At 36.0% G+C, this 22,332-nt stretch overlaps 1 protein-coding gene across 1 annotated transcript in view; it reads right to left on the bottom strand.

The window, feature by feature from the left end:
• Positions 1 to 22,332, bottom strand: part of Mmp16 (matrix metallopeptidase 16) — a 137,315-nt gene that overhangs the window by 9,147 nt on the left and 105,836 nt on the right. The window contains exons 9-10 of the mRNA XM_059255607.1: positions 5,034 to 5,184; positions 735 to 850 (exon numbers count right to left, since the gene is read on the bottom strand). Coding sequence (XP_059111590.1) covers positions 735 to 850; positions 5,034 to 5,184 — 267 coding nt within the window. The remainder of the gene's footprint in view (positions 1 to 734; positions 851 to 5,033; positions 5,185 to 22,332) is intronic.

The following is a 22,332-nucleotide window of genomic DNA, read 5'->3' as shown; positions in this document are numbered from 1 at the left end:
TCAGATAGTCATATTTCATAACTGATTAAAGGAAGAATTAAAACTAATACTTAGATATTAGAAGTGACATGTTTCACCTAGAAAAAAAATGTGAATAAAATATTAAAATTTAGTTACTTAGTTTTAAATTTATGGATTGAAATAAATCACTATTAGAAGAAGATTCTTAACAGCAAATTTTGATAGTGGTTGAAGAGCAAACTAGAGATATCATCTTAATGCTCTGTCTTCTTTGATTTATGATTATCAAACATAATGTGTAGGCTTATATGTTGTTTCTTATCATGATAGCCATATTCATTCTACTCTGACTGTGTTGAGGGGAATCTTTTTTAGTAAGCATGGATTAGCAGAAAGTACCATTGAAATTGGCTGAACTCAGGACAGAGTCTTTGGGACAAATTCCTGTCCCACACATATTTGTCGTATTTTCAAGAATTTTAATAGATATGTATATCATGTCATTAAATAATATCCACTCCTCAATAGTAAAGTATTACTTATATTTTCTTCTAATAAATTTAAATAGATATAAATAAATTAAATATAAATCTGTCCAGAGAGTAATATTAAGCATACATTCTTAAGAAGAAGAAATATAAATAGGAATTACAAATATGAATATACATAATTCATAGTTCTAGTGTTGTATTTTCAAATTATTTCATTTAACATAAAGTAGTCTGATATTAAAATAGGAAACTTAGGAGCTGAAACGTGCATGTGCTGTGTACCATTTTCTTTGTGGACAAAAGCTCCCTGAGGTGATTCAGGGATCCCCTTCCAGATGGTGATGGGCTTTGGATAGCCAGGGTCCATGGTTTTCATTTCTTCACTATATCTCCAATATCTAAAATTGGACAAACACAATACATGAATGAAAAACATCACTCATACAAGTATTTATATTTTCATTAAATGCTTGCCGTATGGTTATACACCTGTTACTGACTAAAAAAACTGACTGAAATCACTGGAGTGACATAAAAATTATTCTCTGTCTTCTGCAATGTATTGTTTTCTGTATCTTTCATATGGTGAAATGATTATTCAATCTTTTAAAGTTAATAATCATGGTAAGTGCATAAAGCTATCTAAGTAGACTTATAACATAAAGTTACAACCAAAAATCACATATGTACCTACACATGCCCAGATAGACAAACATACATGTTGAATTTTGATGGTTCTAAAGATATAATACTGAAAAAACAGACATGAACTTACTTTATTAACATTAGAGTTTTAGATAGGTGGGTATATATACAACAAAGCAAATCATCAATGAAGATAGAAAATGACAGGAGCTAGTAACTACTATGAGGGGAACAAGGCATAGAATGTTATAAAGTAAACATAATACATTAGAAAGTAAGTCCTTTGTGAAAAAATTGATATCTGAGGCAAGAGATGAGAGGAACAGCAACCATGGGAGGAAGTTATGAGAGGGAACAGCAGTGAGGGAGCAGCAGTGAGAGAGCGGCAGTGAGGGAGCAGCAGTGAGTGAGAGCAGTGAGGGAGCGGCAGTGAGAGAACAGCAGTGAGGGAGAGCAGTGAGGGAGAGCAGTGAGGGAGCAGCAGGGAGGGAGCAGCAGGGAGGGAGCGGCAGTGAGAGAGCGGCAGTGAGGGAGCAGCAGTGAGGGAGCAGCAGTGAGAGAGAGCAGTGAGGGAGCAGCAGGGAGGGAGCAGCAGGGAGGGAGCAGCAGTGAGAGAGCGGCAGTGAGGGAGCAGCAGTGAGGGAGCAGCAGTGAGGGAGCAGCAGTGAGGGAGCAGCAGTGAGAGAACAGCAGTGAGGGAGTGGCAGTGAGGGAGCAGCAGTGAGAGAGCGGCAGTGAGGGAGCAGCAGTGAGGGAGCAGCAGTGAGGGAGCAGCAGTGAGTTAGGATCACAGATTGCATGGGTTCGAATGATGAGATGTAACTACTTACACTCTCTAATGGTTAATGTTAATTCTCAACTTGACTGATACAATAGCTAGGCCCCTGGGCATACTTGAAGGATGTAGATTATCTTAATCACAGTAATTGTTGTTTGTATGTGGGACCCTTCTCTGAGGAAGGGGACCCTGTACTATACAAAATGAAGAACACAAGTTAAGAATTATAAAGGCTTGCTCTCTGGCATTTTACTGGGAATGCAATGTGACTAGATGCTTCAGTCACCTGCTGCCTTTATTTCTCCTACAGGATGCATGACTACTTTAACTGTCAGCCAAAATAATCTCTCTGTTGAGCTACTTTTGCCGGGGTGATTTTTTTTTTTTTAATCACAGCAACCGAAACTGAAACTAGACATAATTTAAAGATCAACCTTAAGTAAATATTTCAGTAGAATTTAAAGTCATATATAATTGTTTTTTGCATTGAACCAAGTATAATTTGGAATAGGGAATTCAGGCAATACCTAATAGCATGGACGTAGAGAACATATCTTTGAATCTGTAGATGTAAGAACATCCTTTGCAATTGGTATAGGATTAAACTTTATTTGTTAGGGGTTTCCTTTAAATGATAAATTAAATAATGGAACTTCACACGCACAATCATTTGCAGATGATTTAACTGTAAGTTAAAGTGAATTGTGAAGTGTTAAACTAGAATATGGGGAAATTTTAAATCCTGTGGATAGCATGGTCACTTAATAACATCATTAAATGCTTAGAAATCAAATTAGTTTTCTGACAACCCTCAATATAATAATATCCATACTTTATACAGGGTATTATGTCTATAAAAAGTGAATCAACACAATGTATTATTTTATTACACTTAATTTCCTCAATGACTCTCATGTTGTACTTTAAGTTCCCTGTGATAGTGTCCAAACAATAATTACAGCAGCTATGGCAGCCAGTTGAATCAACAAAACAGCACTAGCACCTAATACATCTTTCCTCCATTTAATAATTTAAAATTAAAATTTAAACTAACTCTTCAGTTCATAGCTCAGTGTGATGTTGAGTCATGCTGTTGCTAGTATTTTGTAGACACAGCATGCCTACGACAATGTTGCTGCCCATTGTTAGCCGGTTTTTCTTCAAATATTGGTGTTTATTTGTTTTGGTATAAGTTTTTTTCCTGTTGATGTATTCTTAGAATACTCAGGCATCAACATTCATCAAAACATCCATATCACAGGCCATGGAACATTCATAGCAATCACATTTCCAGAAGTTATTTAATGGGTGCTAATTTCTATTATAAATTATATATAGGAATATAATTATGGGTGAATTTGTCAAAACAAATAAATTTCACCTCTCCTATCAAGGAATGGAAAGCAGAATTTGAGATCATTTTGCAATTTGAGAAAGTGAACTTAAGCTTACATGCTTAGGTTTTCTGTTGTATGTCAGCTTTGATATGTAGCTCACTATCTTGAATGGGATTAGAACTATTCAACCCTATCCACAGTATCTTACAAAAATTACTGGACTTATAACCACAGGTGCGTATTTTAATTTCATAGATATTTCAACATCAACAAAAATATCAAACATTTTGTTTTTTTCCCCTGAAAACTGAACTTATGGATTCATTAACAGATAAAAAGTATATTCAGACCTTAACATTGTAATTTAAACAGGTTGAGCGATTTGAAAGCTAGGTATTTTCACAGAGAAATCTTTTACTATTGTCCCAAAGTAACTCTTTGGCACATGGATGGGCTGTCGCATATTCATGTTTTCTCCATTGACAGAATTATGTAAGCTTGGTGTAGTGGCATGAGCCCATAATTCTAGCATTTAGGAGGCTGAACAAACACTTCAAGTTCAAAGTCAACTTAGACCACATAGGGAGAACCTTTCTCAAAGTAAGCCTTTGCAACAATATTATAAGGACTATAAAGGACATTATAGCCTTTTCATCTCCTTTGACAGTGGTCTCTATAGCATAATTCTGACTTTAATTAGGTAAATCATTTTAAGACTTATTTATATTTATATGTATGTGTTTGTGTGACTATATACTGCATGTTTGTGGGGACCTGTGTAGTCCAAAAGGGGTATGAGGTACCCTGGGGCTGGAGTTACAAGCACTTATAAGCTACTCAGTGTAGATGCTGAGAGCTAAACTTAGATCTTCTGGAAGAGTAGAAAGTGCCCTTAATCACTGGGCCATCTCCGCAGGCTAAGTAGGGCATTATCTGTGAAAAGTGTACCTAGTCAACACTTCAAAATAAATCATTACCAGAAATAGTAATCAGTTTTCAGGCATACTTGTGAATCACACTGAAAAAAAACAAGCTTCGCATCCAACACCACATAAAATTAAAAATGTTTAAATAAAATTTAAATTAAAAAAATAAAGAATCCTTTCTATGCTAAGAAAAAAGGGTGGGGGCAAAATCTAAACTTCTGGAGCAATTTATTTCAGTGACAAATTGCAGGATACTGAATTCCAGACTGAAATCCAGCTATATCCAGAGGTTACTTCACATGGTCCTTGACATTTTGTCATCTTGGTCTCATCATAATCTTGCTCTACTGCTTCATGGTATTTTTCAGTATGAAAACAATCAAGGTCACTGGTTTGTTTCTAGCTCATTATTCACATCTTCCAAAAGAATATAAAGTGTCATGGGTTATAATAGGAGCCTTGGGTTAAAATAGGAGCCTTGTGGTCTTTTCTACTACAATATCTGTATTGTTTAGGATCCAATAAAAATTTATCTTAAATATATTATATAAAATACACTGACAATCTTTCTAGTATACTAACTCTTGTGTTTAGATACATACATATCATTATTTAGAGTAATGTTTATTATTGAGTAGGGACCTTGACTTTTCTTTTTTTTTTTTTTTTTTTTTTTGGTTTTTCGAGACAGGGTTTCTCTGTGTAGCTTTGCGCCTTTCCTGGAACTCACTTGGTAGCCCAGGCTGGCCTCGAACTCACAGAGATCCGCCTGGCTCTGCCTCCCGAGTGCTGGGATTAAAGGCGTGCGCCACCACCACCCGGCGCTACCTTGACTTTTCAAATCATTAGGTAACTGTTAATGTGTGTATCTGTAGTGTGCCACATTCATACTGACCGGTCGCCTTTGAAGAAATAGGTTTTGCCAACGTCTTCCCACCAAATGGCAGAATCAATACCATGAGGAGGAATTCCATTCCCAAGGGTAATCAAGTCATGTGGGTAACCCGGTTGAAGAGTTGTATCCTTGAACACCCAGTATTTGTTACCTGTATGAAATAAATATAGGCATAGTATATGTTAGTGAAACATTAATTACATTGTACAGTATAATACATGCAAGTTACTATACAAGACTTCCTGGAAATTAGTCGTAGTCACACCCAGAATATTGACATTCTTGCTCAAACATCAATGTCACTTTCAAAAAAGATATAATGAATAAGTAACTAAATAGTCTAAATATGTCAGCTAATCTAAATGTAAAATAGAACAACTACTTAATAATAAAAAAATTGTGAGTAAATTCAAAAGTTAAATCTACATTTTAGCCATAAAGAAACACTTCTAAGTCAAGGATTCTTCCCTGGGTTATCAAAGGACCTACTTCTATGAAGTGCTAGCTCCTTCCTGTTGTTTGTACATACTGCATGCCTAACTGATGGTTTGAGGATACCATCTACTCTTTGTGAGCATTTCCAATGGGTTGATTCCTTCCTATTATTATGTAAGTATTTACAAGTTGCTTCAGTCTAATGAAGTCTTCCAGTTTTGTTTCTGTGCCTATTTGAACTATAAAACTTATAAGGGTATCTAAAAGGAAGGAAATTTTAACCCTTAAATGATAATGGCCTAAGGCCCTGAAACTACAAACCCACTTTTAAATGCTTTCCTTTATAAGATTTTCATTGGTCACGGGAGCTCTTCTTAACAATAGAACATAATTATATATTTAATCTTATCTGTAGATTCAATTTACCACTTAAAGTAGTTTCTTCCTTAAGCAACTAGGAAGCCATTTTTTTGTTCTCCTTTCCTCTCTAGCTGTTGGTTTCTGAACTTCATTTATTTTTTATTCATCAGTACATTAACGTTGATGTTTCCTTCTTTCTTCTTGCTATAATTCTGACTTGTGCTTTCAACATCGAATTCTCAGTTTACCATTATGAAGGTTTTGGTGTCTTTGGGAGGTAGGGCTTGCTTGGCTGAAATAGGTCACTAGGGACAACCCTGCTCTGTTGTATTCCCATTAAGGTATGAATAGCACTACCACACAGTCACAGCTGTTCTGCTTGACTTCCCACTTGGATGGATTGAAATCCCACAGAAACCACAGCAGAAGTCAACTTCTTCCTTTCAGTTGTCTGTCAGGCATTCTGTCACAGTGAAAGGGAAAATGCCTAATACAGATCACAAAATCAATTCTGAATGAGGAGGTGAGGAATGACTATGCTGTTCCCTTTTACTAATACTGAGACCCTGGCAATGAAGTCTGTAGTTATCCATTGCCTGAAAGCACTACCTCATGCTTACCCTTCTGATGAACAATTTTATTACCCAACAACCTCTTCCAAGCCACTCCCTCTGGAGGTTGATATTTAGAAATTAGTAAGCTTAGGTCCTTACTAAGAGATGTTATGCCTTACATTTTTTTTAAATAAAATTTTAATCTCTCCCTCAGACAAGGGTTATATTTCATTGGAAAATTCATGCTGCATTTATAGATGTTAAAAATTAAGACAATGTGCTTCCCTAAAAACAATACAACACCAAAGCAGATGGAACCAACCTCTAGTTTGTAATCATTGGTAATCTCATTTATTTTAAAACCTCCCACTATCATTGCACATCATTTAAATGAAAATACTAATTATTGAAAGCATCATGTTTGGATGCTAAAGAAAGTCTGACCACCATCATTATCCATCATGTTAATAGAAGAGGTTAGTGAAAAATAAATGTGCATACATATAGTTGTAGTGACTGAAAAGCTAATGAATACTAACAATAAATACATTCAAGCTCCAGGAAAAAAATAATTTACCTCAAATTCAGAGAAAATACTTCATTAAAAAACAACATGCCAACCTTTAAAGAATGAGGAAATACCTATACAGAGAGCATCAGAAAAAGCCATTCAAGCAAGGGGAATTTGTTATCAATGAACTGAAAGATCATTGGAGTACAATGAGCAAGGAAATATCACTGAAAATCAATATAATGGGCTCCACTCTATTTGTACTGCATTAGTAAAGATTTCAATGTGATCAAATTAGGGAAGGGACATGATCAAATTTAATTTTGAAAAGATTATTTGGGGTCTTATGTGTAACAGAGGAGAAAACAGAAATAGGAAGACGAGTCTTTTGTGATAATTATTTCATTAAATGAATACATTCAATAACCAACTTCCTACATCTTCTGTTGCAGGCACTAGAGTGAATAAGAAGGACATGTCCTATCTCATAAGGCTGATGACAGTCTAGTGAAGGGATGATGGAAACTAACCTTAAGACAAGCAAAGTCACAAATAAACACAACTTTGAAGAGAAAAAAATGCTTATGTTGAATAAAAGGACATTAATGAGATAGAGAAAGAACAGAAACAAATTTGCATTGAATATAGGAAAGATTCCCAGTCAGTCTTTGGTATGTGTATGTACAGATGTGTAAGGGGGTATCATTTGCAGGCGTGTGCACATGTACATGCATGTGGAGGCCAGAGGCCAACTTCATCTGTCATTTCTTAGGAGTTGCATACTTTGTTTTATGAAACAGTGACCTGGAGCTTTGCAAAGAGTGGCTAAGCCGACTGGATAGTGAGTCCCCACGATCTATCTGTCTCCACCTTCACCATACTGCAGTTATAACTCATAACACAACCTCTATTCAATCTTTATATATATACTCAAAGAAACCAGATCAGTAAGGGTTGTTTGGTACCGAAGAAATATTGAAAGCAAGTGGTGTAATGGGAAAAAAAAATTGTTGTATGTTTAGAAAAAAGCAGTTGCAGCTCAAATAGTAAGGCTACATGTGCTGACAGGGAATTCTATAGGAGTTTGAATTATATTTCAAAAGACATAGGAAGTCATTGAACAATTATATAAAATGGTTTTGTGATAGTTTGAACTAAACTGTAAGAAATAGAGGTAGGAAGAAGAAAATGCACTCAATCTATTCTGAATTGGAATTGATGGGCATCACTGGCTGACTGGAAGGAATGTGGTTTTAATATCAGAGATTGTTCTCAGGTTATGCTCCATGTGGATAGACAAGAGAGACAGAGTATTACTGAATAAGGTAAACAATAGTAGAGATGGGTTAGAAGCTGCCGATTCAAATCAAGAGTGTAAGGTATTAGTGATATCCCTATAAGAAAATTGGTAGAGGTAACTTTATGTGTCAGTATAATTATAGCAATTTGTAGGCTAGAAGCATAAAATGGCATTTGCCAATTTAGGATTCTGTGACGTTATTTGTGGAAGAGTAAATAGCAGTTACAGAAAAGTCATAACCAGGCCTCGAGAAAGAAAGGCCTTCGTAAAAGGACCACACAGAGAACTAGAGAAAAGTAGGCAAAGGAGGAAGAATATGCAGTGGTGATGACTAACATAATAGAGGTGTTCAGAAGTGGAGAGCTAGACGACGGGGGTGGGGGGTGGGGGGGGTGGGGGGGTGGGGGGGTTAAAATGAACAAGCTGGTTCTCTCCAGTGCCAGTGACAGAGAAAGAGGGGGCACAAATGAACAAGCTGGTTCTCTCCAGTGCCAGTGACAGAGCAAGAGGGGCACAAATGAACAAGCTGGTTCTCTCCAGTGTCACTGACAGAGCAAGAGGGGGCACAAATGAACAAGCTGGTTCTCTCCAGTGCCAGTGACAGAGCAAGAGGGGGCACAAATGACAATAGCTCTGGAAAACCAAATAGTATATGCTATTGTGATTTTTTTTTCTTCACAGTTGACTTTAAGTGAAAGACCTGCATCACCCTAAGACCTGTGTCCTACTTTCATTTACTTGTTGTGATCAAATATCCTGACAAAAAGCAACTCAGGGGAGAAATGGTTTATTTCAGCTCACAATTCTATTGTTACAGGGAAGTCAAGGTGGCAAGAACATGAAATAGCTAGTCACATCACGTCTACAATCGAGAGCAGAGGGAGAAATGAATGCATGCGTGCTCACTTGTTCTCAGCCTGTCTTCTATACTTATGCAGTCCTACATCAAAAGCCAGAAAATGGTGCTGCCCAAAGAGGGATGGGAATTCTCACATTGAATACCAAGTACTCCAGTCATCTCCCCAGAGGCACACTTTTAGGGCAATCTGATCTAGCCAATCCCTCATTGAACCTCTCTTCCCAGGGGATTCCAGGTTGGGTCAACTTGGCAATTAAGATTAGCCATCACAACCTATCTTCTTATTAATCTTATTCAGACAGGTGTCATAAAACTTACTCAGTTGATCACATCATAAATCATGTGCATTCTCTTTTCCTATTGAATGTATCATTACAGTCAACTGATTTTTCTGTCACTAGAACTTGTCCCTTGAAGGCCATTCTAATTGTCAGTAATACAAAGTCTTTCTTTTGTTTCTTCTAAAAGCAAGTACTCTGTAACTTTTTATCCATATGCTCTCTCTATATTAAAAAAAAGGAGGAGGAGGAGGAGGAGGCAGAGATGGAGTAACACAACTGAATGGAAGAGAAAAGAGGAACAGAGAAAATTAGAGCTGGTTTGTGAATGAATGAGACACCAGGTGCTCTCTAGAGAGATGGCAAGAATGTGCAGTTTCTGTGTTGTGAGTTATCACATGTCTTCTCCCTCTTAAGCTTGATTAATGCATTTGAGCTTTTCTTTTATGTAGGAGACCAGCTCCCACATTTTTATGACAGGGAACTCTTGAGGAGAGAGGGATAATGAATTGAGGTAGAAAGGGGAGAGAAACAGAAACACAGGATAGCCTCGGGAGGGTCTGGATGCTTATCCACTGGCCTTTTCTGTCTCTTCTAAAGGCCTGTTTATAGGAATGCCAAGAGGTGGAGCAAAGACCTCCCTCTAGCTCAGCCAAGTGCAGACCCTTCCAATCACCTAGTAACCATGCACATGGTCAAGCAATCCTCTAATGCAGCCCTGCTGAGTAAAGGAAGCTCAGATCTCACTAGGAAACCTCTGTGGTTTTAACTGAATGAGGCAGCTCTTTATGAACTCTGTGCATCCACATTCTATATAAAGTATGACATGCAATATGAGCCTCCAAATCTTTGAATCAGAGTCCCAGCTTTTAGCCAACGTACAATGCTGTCTTCTAGCCAGGTTGCTTACTGACTTGATGACAACATTGTAGCTTGTTCTACTTCAAATCTCTTTCCTTACCAGCTTGCCTCTAGGGTGTCTTCCTTCTGTTCATTTGTCTCAAGGAAATTAGAAAACTTCTTCTAAAGTTTGTACCCTACTTTTGTGTCTTTAAATTTTTTAAGTGGTTCTTTATTTTTAATCGCTCACAAGGTAAAATTCTAATGCATATATGTGGAATTGCAAGGCCCCTTTCAATATCATTTGCTTACCTCATCTTCACTCAATATATTCCCCATTCAGAAAAAGTGAGCTAATCCCTTTAGTATTTACTTTGGGTTATTTTTGTGGGAGTACCCTTCCTACATAGCATGGTTCTGATATATTGCCAGAGTTTCTAGGATTTATCATTATCAAGTTACTTAGTGGTTTGCAAGCTGTCAGCCACTCTAAGTGTGAGAAGCTAAAAGAAACAGAACAGTAATGCACTAGTTTCCCTCAGCGCCTCATATACAACACCTGAAACTATTTTTAAAATGCTTTAAAAATGGCTAACATTGCAAAGAACCATACTGAAGATTAAATGAATAATCGAATACAGGATTGAAGAGCTAACAAAAACAAATGATAGCCTAATGCTATGGTTGCTATTAGCTTTGAATCTTGCTAGCAAAGCTGGAAGATGAATTTTATAACAAATAGAATGTATGAACAAATAGCCACGGCTCACTACTGTGTTGAAAAATAAAAACCTATGTATGTATTATATTTAATACTGTGTTTGGAAATGCCATCATATAATACACATTTCCTTCATGTTCTTTTAAATCTGGAAATTTGAAAGTAAAAGCCTTGCCCAATGTCCAGATCAAATCTTTGACAGAGTAACAAGGTAAAAATCCAAAGAACTACTTCACAGCACAAGTCTACTTTAGTTCCCGTGTCTTTCACCATTCTAACAGAACATATTAAAACAATAGAGGAAAACTTCTAAAAGGCCCATCCTACTGACCTATGCTCAGCACCTCCTGTATCCTTTCATTTCATCTTATTCCTAATTAGGAAAGGACATGTGGATGCAATGCCCTCCATGTCACCTACTGAGAGTAAGTCTTTGTTCAACTCAGCTCTACTGTAGCTTTCCAATAGGAACATTCTATACTTTATAATATGTACCTTGGCAATTTTGAACTTTATTACTTTCAGGACAATTTCTTCATACTTTTCCCATATTCACAGTGGATAAACACACAGAATGAAGTATTCACAGATGTTTTCTTTACATGTTGGTTATATGTCTCAAGAGAGAATAACTTATGAGAAAACAGAGTCGATGATTTCATTTAAAATTTTTGTTAGTCTCCTAAAATCTTGTCTTCTATTTTGTGATTACATGTGACACATATATTTGTATGTACATAATGTGTATGCATGTCTGTATTCATGCTTGTTCAGGTATGTGATTGTGGAGTCCACATGTCATGGCTCTTGTGGGCAGGTCAATAGACAAGCTCAGGTATTGGTCCCATCTTTCACTTTGTTTGAGAAATTCTCTTGTTTGTCTTTGTGTATGCTCAGCTAGGCTGTGAGATTCTAGGGTTTTCCTGATCTTTTTTTCCGTCTCTATGTTGGAGAATTTAGAGTACAGGTCTCTGCTTTTACATGGATTTTGAGGATTAAAATTTGGGTCCCCACACTGTGGGCTTTTGAGGCTGGGGAAGACAGGTCAATGAGCAATGTTTCTTAAAAACTGTATGATGGAAGTGCTTTTCTATTGGTCCAATATTTTCCATCTATACAAAAGGGAATGAACTTTGAATGAACAACACATTATATAGAGAATAATCACTCCCATTTTTCATGTTGAGAAAGAATAAACAAGACTTTTTAAATGCACATAAATGTCCTTAGAAAGAATAAAATAAAACAAAAACCTTAACAGCATTTGCTGTTAGGTTACAGGACAGAATCCCAGGAGTTATACATCAAAAACGTTCTGCGGAACCATGACTTTGCCTTATGGGTATTATGGTCTAGAATTCAAGGAAATATCAATTGATAATGTGGCCAGTACTTAAACTTTCTGTGTGTGTATTAAGGATATACAACATAGTTCCTTCTGCATCTTAATGAGTTAGGATTTTCACATGACAGAACTTAAGTGACTTGGGCTATTCTTTAGTTTGTATTGAGTGATTTCTATTAAACCCACTTTCTTTTATATATAAGAGTAGCTCTTTGCTTATGTTATCATTAGGGTGCCTGACTTTTTAAAACACTATGGCCTGTGATGCAGAATGAAGTTTTTGCCGATTTGAAATGACACTGGAAAGTTCTGGTAGAAGTGGAAAAACTGATCTTACTGACACTGTATTGGAGGAATGCAGATGAGAATATCAACAAGACAGTATAAAGGCAGAGCAGTATGGTAAATAAAAAGGATAACCAGAAATAATGGGAGAGAAGGCCTTATAGATTGCAAGCCTCGGGGCATTTCATGGGAATCATCGCGCCCATCCAGTTGCCATCCGCTAATTAGCAGCCTGTGATAGTCACTGGAACAGAAGGTGCAGATTTGCTGTGGAAGCAACGCACAAGTTTCTAACCCCTGTGATGATTATGGACTACATACATGCATGCAATGATAATTATATATTTTTATTTTTATTTTGCAATACAGTTCAGTTCTACATATCAGCCACGGATTCCCTTGTTCTCCCCCCTCCCGCCCCCTTCAACTTCCCCCCAGCCCATCCCCCACTCCCACCTCCTCCAGGGCAAAGTCTCCCCCGCAGGCTGAGATCAACCTGGTAGACTCAGTCCAGGTAGGTCCAGTCCCCTCCTCCCAGGCTGAGCCAAGCAACCTTGCATAGGCCCCAGGTTTCAAACAGCCAACCCATGCAATGAGCACAGGACCCAGTCCCACTGCCTGGATGCCTTCCAAACAGATTAAACCAATCAACTGTCTCACCCATTCAGAGGGCCTGATGCAGTTGGGGGCCCCTCAGCCATTGGTTCATAGTTCATGTGTTTCCATTCATTTGGCTATTTGTCCCTGTGCTTTATCCAACCTTGGTCTCAACAATTCTTGCTCATATGAACCCTCCTCTTTCTCACTAATTGGACTCCCAGAGCTCCACCCGGGGTCTTCACCAACCCCACATCTGACAGAGGACTGATATCCAGAATATATAAGGAACTCAAAAAATTATACATCAAAATGCCCAACAGTCCAAGTAAGAAATGGGCTATAGAACTAAACAGAGAATTCTCAACAGAGGAAACTCAAATGCCTGAAAGACATTTAAGGAATTGCTCAACATCCCTAATCATCAGGGAAATGCAAATCAAAACAACTCTGAGATACCACCTTACGCCTGTCAGAATGGCTAAGATCAAAAACACTGAAGACACCTTATGCTGGAGAGGATGTGGAGCTAGGGGAACTCTCCTCCACTGCTGGTGGGAATGCAAGCTTGTACAATCACTTTGGAAATCAATATGGTGCTTTCTTAGACAATTGGGAATCAATCTCCCCCAAGATCCAGCTATACCACTCTTGGGCATATACCCAAGCAATGATAATTATTAACTTGAGAGTACTGGGGGCATGCGGCAGGTTTGAGGGTCGGTAGCTATGAGGAGCTGTTGGGAGGAAAGGGAAGGGGTAGTAATGTAATTCTATTTTACTTGACAACATATTTAAAAACAAGACCAAATCTAAAAGAAACAAATAAAAAATGAATCATAGGATCCATTAAAAAGAAAGCAGGGGGATGTAGTCTCTTGCAGAGAGATAAGAACACGAATTGAGGAGTGTCTGATTTTGATAACACAAAAATCTTAGAGCCAGACATGCTCATATGTGCCTTTAGTAGTAGCACTCAGGAGGCAGAGACAGGAAGATTTCTGTGAGTTTGAGGTCAGCCTCATCTATCTAGTGAGTTCTAGGACAGCTGAGGTTACTTAGTGAAAGACTGTTTCCAAAAATTAAAAAATAAAACAAACAAGACAATACACATTTGTGTAGCACTCAGTAAATATTATTTATTAAGTGAATTGCTATTCAATATCTGTATATTCATTGAGAAAACTTAAAGAGGTTGAAAATAATGTCAGGAAGAATTTTTTTCTTTCTTTTTCTTTTCTTTTCTTTTTTTTTTTGGTTAGGTTGTTGTAGGCTTGATTAGTGGAGCATTTAGCAGGTTTGAAGTTAAGTAAATGTGGAGGATGACAAATACAACCTGTGAGATCATGGGTAAGTCACTATGTGGAAGACTTCTTTCCTAACTTGTATAACAGAAACTGGCATTTCTCATTCAGAGTTTTGTAAATAATCAGATTTTGAATGCATAAAAATGTCACCCAATTTGCTTACCACTTAATCTATATATTTATAGATCTTTCTTTCTCTCTCTCTATATATATACATATATATTCAATAGTAAATTAACATATCTATGTTATTGCTTATTATTTAGGATATGGTTTAATTTCTCTTATCTATATGTCAGAAGCTGAATAAACACCTAAATTCTGAAAGTCATAAAACTTCTTTGAAGGACATATTTTTGTAGATTCTACAATATTATCACACAAGCAGAGGATTTTGAATTCTAGGCCAATGTGTTAGTCACTGGAGTGTGAAGCTCAGATCTTCCTTCAGGAGAACATTTCCTATGAGATGAGTCCTTTGAGAAGTTTAATATCTTTTCTGACATTCCTTCTGACCTCCTAACCCAGTGTTGCTCCTAGGAAATGTAAATAAAAGGATGCAATGAAAGTTTTTGAAAGTGAGGAAAACTTTATACATGCAGGCAATATTGATGTTAGAAGACTGCAGTTTGAATTATAAATGAAAATAATAATAAAAAATTTAAAAAATTTGAATATTCATAAGGTTAAATATATAATGTCATTGGAAAGTTTCAGTTATCAACAATAAAACTGTATTGTAGAAGTAAGTGTTCCTGGGCAAGGCCAATAAAACAAGGAGATTTAAAACATTAATATGGCATGTGTTATATTTTAGATTAAGGTCAGAAAGTTGCTGATATGCATTTTTATTATAGTCTTCAATTTAAATGAAAATTTTGTTACAAAATAAAAAACTAGACTTCAATCAATATTTATAATTAATGATATTCATTTGCTTGACATCTATTTTTGCATGTAGCAGGATTCCTGAAAATCTAGTGTAACTCTTTTTTCATTATCTCTCATAGGCAAATAAATGGTGTTTGCAAGCAGTTACTCACAGTAGATTTCTTCTATTCATTGTATTGTGTAAGAAATAAGTTACTTTGATCTCAAATGAACTTCATTAGCACTTCTAAAATTCCCAAGAACAATGATTTGTGAGCAGCATATAAAAGTGCTGGCTCATTTGAAGTGAAGTAAAAATGCAAGGAACAGAAACTAATCCGAAATAACCAAGTTTTGGTCATTTTCTGGTGTGTTCCATTTTTAGAAGATTCAAATTCTTCTCATTTGCTACACATCTTTTTAATACTTTTCTTCTCAAATATTATGAGCCTCTTTCTGTCTTCAAATAAATATTCTTGTTTCTATTCTGGAGCTGATCTTTGCTTGTTTGTTTGTTTGTTTGCCTCTGGAAATGAAACTGTCAAATGTGATAAGAAGTATAGCCTAAAGTTATAAAGTGATAGCAATAATAGAAATTTCAGACAAATTTTAAAATGCTTTGACAGTGGCTTGTTCTTTATTTTAAAATTTAATTTCTTCTTGAGGGATATTTTACCAATTCTATCTTCTACACAGATTATTTTTAATATTATAATCTCATAACCATTCACTCAACCTGCCTTGTAATTGAATGTAAACATCTGCCATGATTGTGTTTTTCCTTCTAACAGGCAAATGTACTACACACTTGATGGCACATTCCATTTCTTATTTCAGACTAAAGAAGCCACCTTAGGAACCCAATAAAGGAGAAGCACTCCATATTGGCTGCCAAATGTAAGGTAGAGGAATAAGGGGAAGAAGTTAATCTAGATCCCATTAGCATAAATGTAACCCAATCATTGCACATACAACAAAGGCCTTTTGAGAACAGTCTGTTTTACATCCACCCTCACAATCAGCTCATACTCACTTCTACATAGTTGTGCTGTGGAGCATCTCTGCAAGTTAAGTGATACATTATGTAATGACTTCCTTTTACTTATTTTTTAAAATTTTTAGTTATGTACGAATGTGTGTTGTTCTGTGAACATGAATGTAGGTATGGTGGGAGTTATCTGCATACAGATGAGGTGATTGTGAGCTACCCGATATCAGCACTAGGAACTAACCTCTGGTTCTCTGCAAGAAGCAAGAACTCCACCACTGAGCTGTCTCCCTACCCTCTGAAATGACTTCGTTTTTTGTTTTTTTTTTTTTTTTTTTTTTATAAAAGAAAGAACTGTATATCTAATACATTTAATGGATTTTAAATATCATTAAAAATGTCTGTCAACTTCTGTTTTCCTTCATTTCAAAAAATCTTAAGGGTTCATATGAGGAACATATAATTTAATAGAAAAACATTAAAAACAAGCAAAACTAAACTAGGGAACTTAGTAAAAATAGAAAAGTAGTAACAATTAAATATAACATGGTGAGACTGTACAAAAGTGTGGTTGCTGACATATTCCATAACGATTATCAGTGCAGATGCTTTTGAGAAAACACATTAAAATCATTTCAGGATAGAAATATATAACATTAAATTAAGATTATACATTTTCAATATAGCTTTGGTAAATGAGTTACTTCTCTATTAACTCTTAATTTACCAGTGCAGATGCTTATTAGAAAACACATTAAAATCATTTCAAGATAGAAATATATAACATTAAATTAAGATTATACATTTTCAATATAGCTTTGGTGAATGAGTTACTTCTCTATAAACAATTTACCAGTGCAGATGCTTATTAGAAAACACATTAAAAATCACTTCAAGATAGTAATATATAACATTAAATTAATATTGTACATTTTCAGTATAGCTTATTAACTATATTAACACTTAGCTCTCATTTTAAAAAGAGTCTTAATGCTAGGACGTAAGCCAACACAGAAGGCTGCCAGGAAAGAGGAAACTCTGCAGTGAGGCACCCCTATTTGATTGGCATTATACCTCCTTATCCAGTAGTGAACTATAATGAGAAGTGTATTAAGTTGGGGCTTACATTTTACATGCTCTAGAATAATAAAGGAATTAATTCTAATACCTATGGCCCAGCATATGTGAATCTGTAGAATACGTAAACTGATAGTTTTTTTTCCCTTACATAATAGCTTTGTTTGGTATAAATATCACAACATAATAAATAACAAGTAAATAATATGTATTTAAAGCATATAATTTGCAAAATTTTCATATATATAATAAATACATATAGCTGCACTTGTCAAAATATCAGATAACTAAAAGAACGATCAGTTTACCCCCCTGGATTCCTACAAGCTTGCCTGCATTCCTTCCCTTACTCTCATCTGTATATTAATCTTGGAGAAACTTTTGTCCACATTCTACTAGTTTTTATTGAGCTTTATAAAATTGTTTTAAAAAATTCTTTGTATATTCTGGGGACACACAAGAAATGTTGTTCTCTTTCCTACTTTAAAGTATCTTTGGAAGAAAAAAATGAAAATTTTTGTGGATAATGATTTAGTCATTCTGTCTAATTTCTAACTAAAGTCACAAATGTCTCCAATATTTGTCTAGAACATTCAGATAGTCAACTGCTTTAAGAACGGGGATGAGGCCATTGTGAACTCATTTTTATATATGGTCTAAGGTACATATTAGAGCTTATTTGTTTTGTGCATAGCTGGCCAATAGTTTAGGCAGTGTTTGTTGGAAGGCCCATTGTTTTCCTCTACTGAAAATTTTTCTGTACCTTTCAAAGAAATCTCTGAAGAAAAAGATTATCTTTAGATGTATATTTGGGTCTATTTCTGAGCTAGCTGTTCTCTTTACTGCTGTCTAATTTTTTTCCTCATGCCAATGACTTGCTGTCTTCAACAGTAGTCGTAAAATAAGACTCAAATTGATGTAATAATCTCAGAGACTCTTTGTATAATGAGTCTTTTGTGTATGGATTAGAGTTAGCTCAATTACTACTACATATACTACAATGAAGCCTGCAAAAGTTTTGAGTGGAACAGCAATGAAACTATAGACAAATATAATTGGATTTCACATTGCAACAGTATTGATTGTCTCACTCATCAATAAAACATACTTTACCTAAAATTTCTTTACTTTTGTTTAGTGGAGTTTCGTAGTGTATAAGTGCTACATATTGCTTTGTAGTTGGACCCAGAAATATTTAGCTTTTTAAATGATATGATCTTTAAATTTTTTTCTTTACTAACATGTAGTAGAAAACAATTCCCACAGATTTTTTTTAACTGAAGCACTGACTGCCTTTACTGTGAAACACATTAGCAAAGAGATTTGCATACTAGATCTTCTTCGATCATAGTGCAGTAATTCCTCTCCTAGTAAAGATGTTTATTTACTGTCCAGTATAGTAAAGGAAATGTTTACCTTCAGAAAACATTTAGAAGGGCTTGCTTCTCATTTAGTTTGCTGTTCCTTTTAGCCATGAAACAGATTATATGAAGAGCAGTTGTCTGGCCTTCTTCACATCACACCATGAGAGTTGGGTTGCAGGCTACTGAGTTTTTTGCCTAATTCCCTTCCTCTTTTTGAGGATGTTTTGCCTTCATCCCAAATCCCATTAAAGTAAAATAGGCTAGTCTGTTAATTTACAAATATTACAAATTTACAGAGTCCCAGTCTCTTCATAATTGTTCAAGATATATTAAAAAATTGATATTTCTACAATCTTGTCATGTTACTATATTCACTCGCCAATTTGAAAAACTTTTGGTTGACTCCATCTTATATTTACATAGGCACAAACTGGTATGTGAATAAAGTTTTCTTTGCAATATGGATGCTTTTTATTTGCAATCCTTGTCCCTTAAAACACTCGATACAGGCTTCAAAAATATGATTAAGTAGGATGTAGATATTATGATTTGCTATATTTTATGTTCCATATTTTTGTAGCTGTAACTATTCTTGGACTTTATTCCAGACCAATTTCATTGTAATGATCTACTGCTTCATGTCTTACCTTAAATATTTGTTAGGCATGAATAGTGCAGTGATTATTCTTAAGCAGTTAACTCCCGCTCCCCAAGGCACACACCAGGCAATTATTGGCTAACTTCTTGAGTATGAATATGTGGCTGGAAGCAGAAGGTACTGTCAGCTTCAGTGATTGCCACCCTTTTTAAAATTTGTACTGACATTTAATTAGCACTTAGAGGCATTATTTTATTAAAATGTTCATTAAGTAGTGACCATGCAACCAGTACTGTTTTATGAGCTGAAAATACAGGGATGATAAAATATAAACAAGATCCAGCCTCATGAAATTTACATTTGAAAGTTTTAGGTTTTTAGGTAATTTAAAATTCTTTGCAAGTGGTGCAAATGTGTTGCCCAGAAGGTATATTTAAATACCACTGTGTCACATTACAGCTTCCTCATTGAGATTTTGTTTTATTATTTGTTTGGTTTGATTTGTTTGTTTTCCTTTTAAATTTTATTCTATTTACCTTTTTTTGGCAGGGGGGTGGAAATTGCAAGGGCAGAGGGTGGTTTCAAAGGGACAGGGAGCTGAATGGGATCCAGATGCGTGATGTGACATCCACAAAGAATTGATAAAAAGTTAAAAAAAAATATGGTGGTTGCAAGGGTATTCTGAGGGCATACATTTATACTAAAGGTGAAAGGAAAGGGGTGAACCCTTCCACAAAAAAGTGAATAAAAGTGAAACAATCCTAAGGGAGTGATGGCTTCTCACACCACTAAGACTTTAGCTTCCCCTTAGGCAGTGTAGACAAAGGGCATTGTCAGAACAGCCTAAGGCTATCTAGGGTCACCTTTCCAAACTCAATGTTTTAATTGTTTTGAACTTGATCATTATCACAAGCTATACTTTGTTCCTGAGAATAATTACTTGTTTGGTAAAGATAAGGACAAGGAAGAGTGCAGAAGAGGAAAATCTCCCTCTAGGGACTCTGCCTCCAACCTTCACAACTTTCAGGTACTGTTTGGATCATCTTCAAAGCCATGGAGACTTTCAGCTTCACCTCCTATTTCCCTGATAACACTCAAAAACAAATATTAACTTTTCAATTCCTTAGGCTTTAAACATGCCAAATGACAAATTAGAGCTACCAGGGACACGCTGAGGCACATTAAGAATGGGACCTACTTCTGGTCTGAGTGGAGACATGACATTCTGCTCAGTTCCAAAGATTAGAGCACTGTATAATATTGTCTGCTTTCCTAAGAGTTAATCTAGTGGACCTGTCAATCACCTGGCCGAGATACCACCTTTCAGGAGGGATGATTCATCTAAGTCACGCTAGGAGATGGAGGAATAATTATTCAGTTAGTGAGATAATGTACTTATTCTTTCAGGAACTCCTTCCCATGCAGTCATTGGTAGAGAGAGATTTCACAGACAGAACTGTGGTGTCTCTGCTTTTCTGAGTTACTCAGAAAAATATAACTTTTCCTTTATGAAGTTTCTCCTTTTCTTTTTGATTCTGGCCAAAGCTTGAACAGGCTTTCCCAGACACTCGGGGCTTCCTTACTCTTTTTGTCTAAAACTACCTCTCATTCTACCCTGTAGCTGTTTTTCTGACATGTGGCTTCTCATTGACCTCCACTGCTTTGCTTTTCTCTCAGTGTCTAATAGAGTTATGCTTAAGCTTCCTTCTTAGTCTCTTTCTAAGTTATTGTATTAACAAGACTTAGAATCCAACTAGGAACCCCAATTTGCCTGATAACAGTGATGTGCATACTTTGTTTACAGTAGTATAATACCTGCATATTTCAGTTACACCAGCTATAAAATAGCAGGAATGCAGTAGTATTAATAATCATAGCAGCAGTGGCAGCAGCAATAACTGGCATTCACTGACAGCATACATGTGCCAAGTACTTCATATGTGGTAATAATTTAGTAGTCACAATAATCACAAGGTAGGGAATAGTATGGCTCATAATCCCTGATAAGTAAGCTGGGGCAAGGAATATCACCCAGTTCATGAATTTAATAGGAGTTTATAAAGAAAAACATAACAGCAGACCTCCACTTTCATGTAATGTATAACTTATGTAGCACTGTTTCTATTTTAATCAAGAGATGATCCTCAAAGGAAAAGAAATCAAGTGTGCACTCACCTAATATAGCTTAAGACACACATATTGCCACCTAACTGTTTTTACTACACTCATCATTACATCAAAGTCTATTTCAACCCTGAAAATAATTATATTTTTTTCCTTAAGAATCTCGTTTTTTCCCTCTCAAACTGTATCCTGTTTTTAGCTTACTTCCAGCCTTCATAGACCCATGAATCACATACCAGTTATGACTCTTCCACAGTCCAAGGCTCAGCTTCAGTTCATGTGGGCCCTAACAAATCCCTCAATTCTCCAGCAGCCTGTCTTATCTCTGTGCCCCTGACCCTCACTTAAAGTTATCCATTCTCAAGTATTAAGGATAGAGGACTAGCTCCCTTTGCAAGGTAATCTACTTTTGCATGCTAGGTACTTGGCAGTATTTGTGAGATAAACATTCACCACTGAGATAAATAATAATTAAGTCAATATCAGAATACTGATCATTGGGTGAATTTTCTAGTCACAACCTTCTCTCATCCTTATGGTTAATTTCTTAGTTTGACAGAAGTTCTTTACATAAACCAGTAAAACTTCAAATATTATATACTCCGAGTTATAAAACACACTTCACCACAAAAAGCAGTAAGCAACTCCAAATACTACAGAAATAAATGAACAGATGAGGAATAGCTATTTATTTTATTTCCTTACCCTCTCTCCTTCCCTCCTTTTCATCTTTCTTTCCACTTCCTTCCCTTCCTTCCTTCATTTGACAAGGTCTTGTTATGATCCTCAGGATATACTACTCTCAAACTGCTGGGTTCCAGCCATTTTCCTGCTTCAACCTCAGTCTCCTAAGTGGCTGAAGTTGCAGGCATGTACTGGTCCTACC

This window comes from Peromyscus eremicus, chromosome 2 (genome assembly GCF_949786415.1).
Source record: "Peromyscus eremicus chromosome 2, PerEre_H2_v1, whole genome shotgun sequence".
In the NCBI taxonomy this organism is placed as follows: Eukaryota; Metazoa; Chordata; class Mammalia; order Rodentia; family Cricetidae; genus Peromyscus; species Peromyscus eremicus.
The sequence above is the reverse complement of the archived record's forward strand: the minus strand, read 5'-3'. Positions and strand labels throughout refer to the sequence as shown.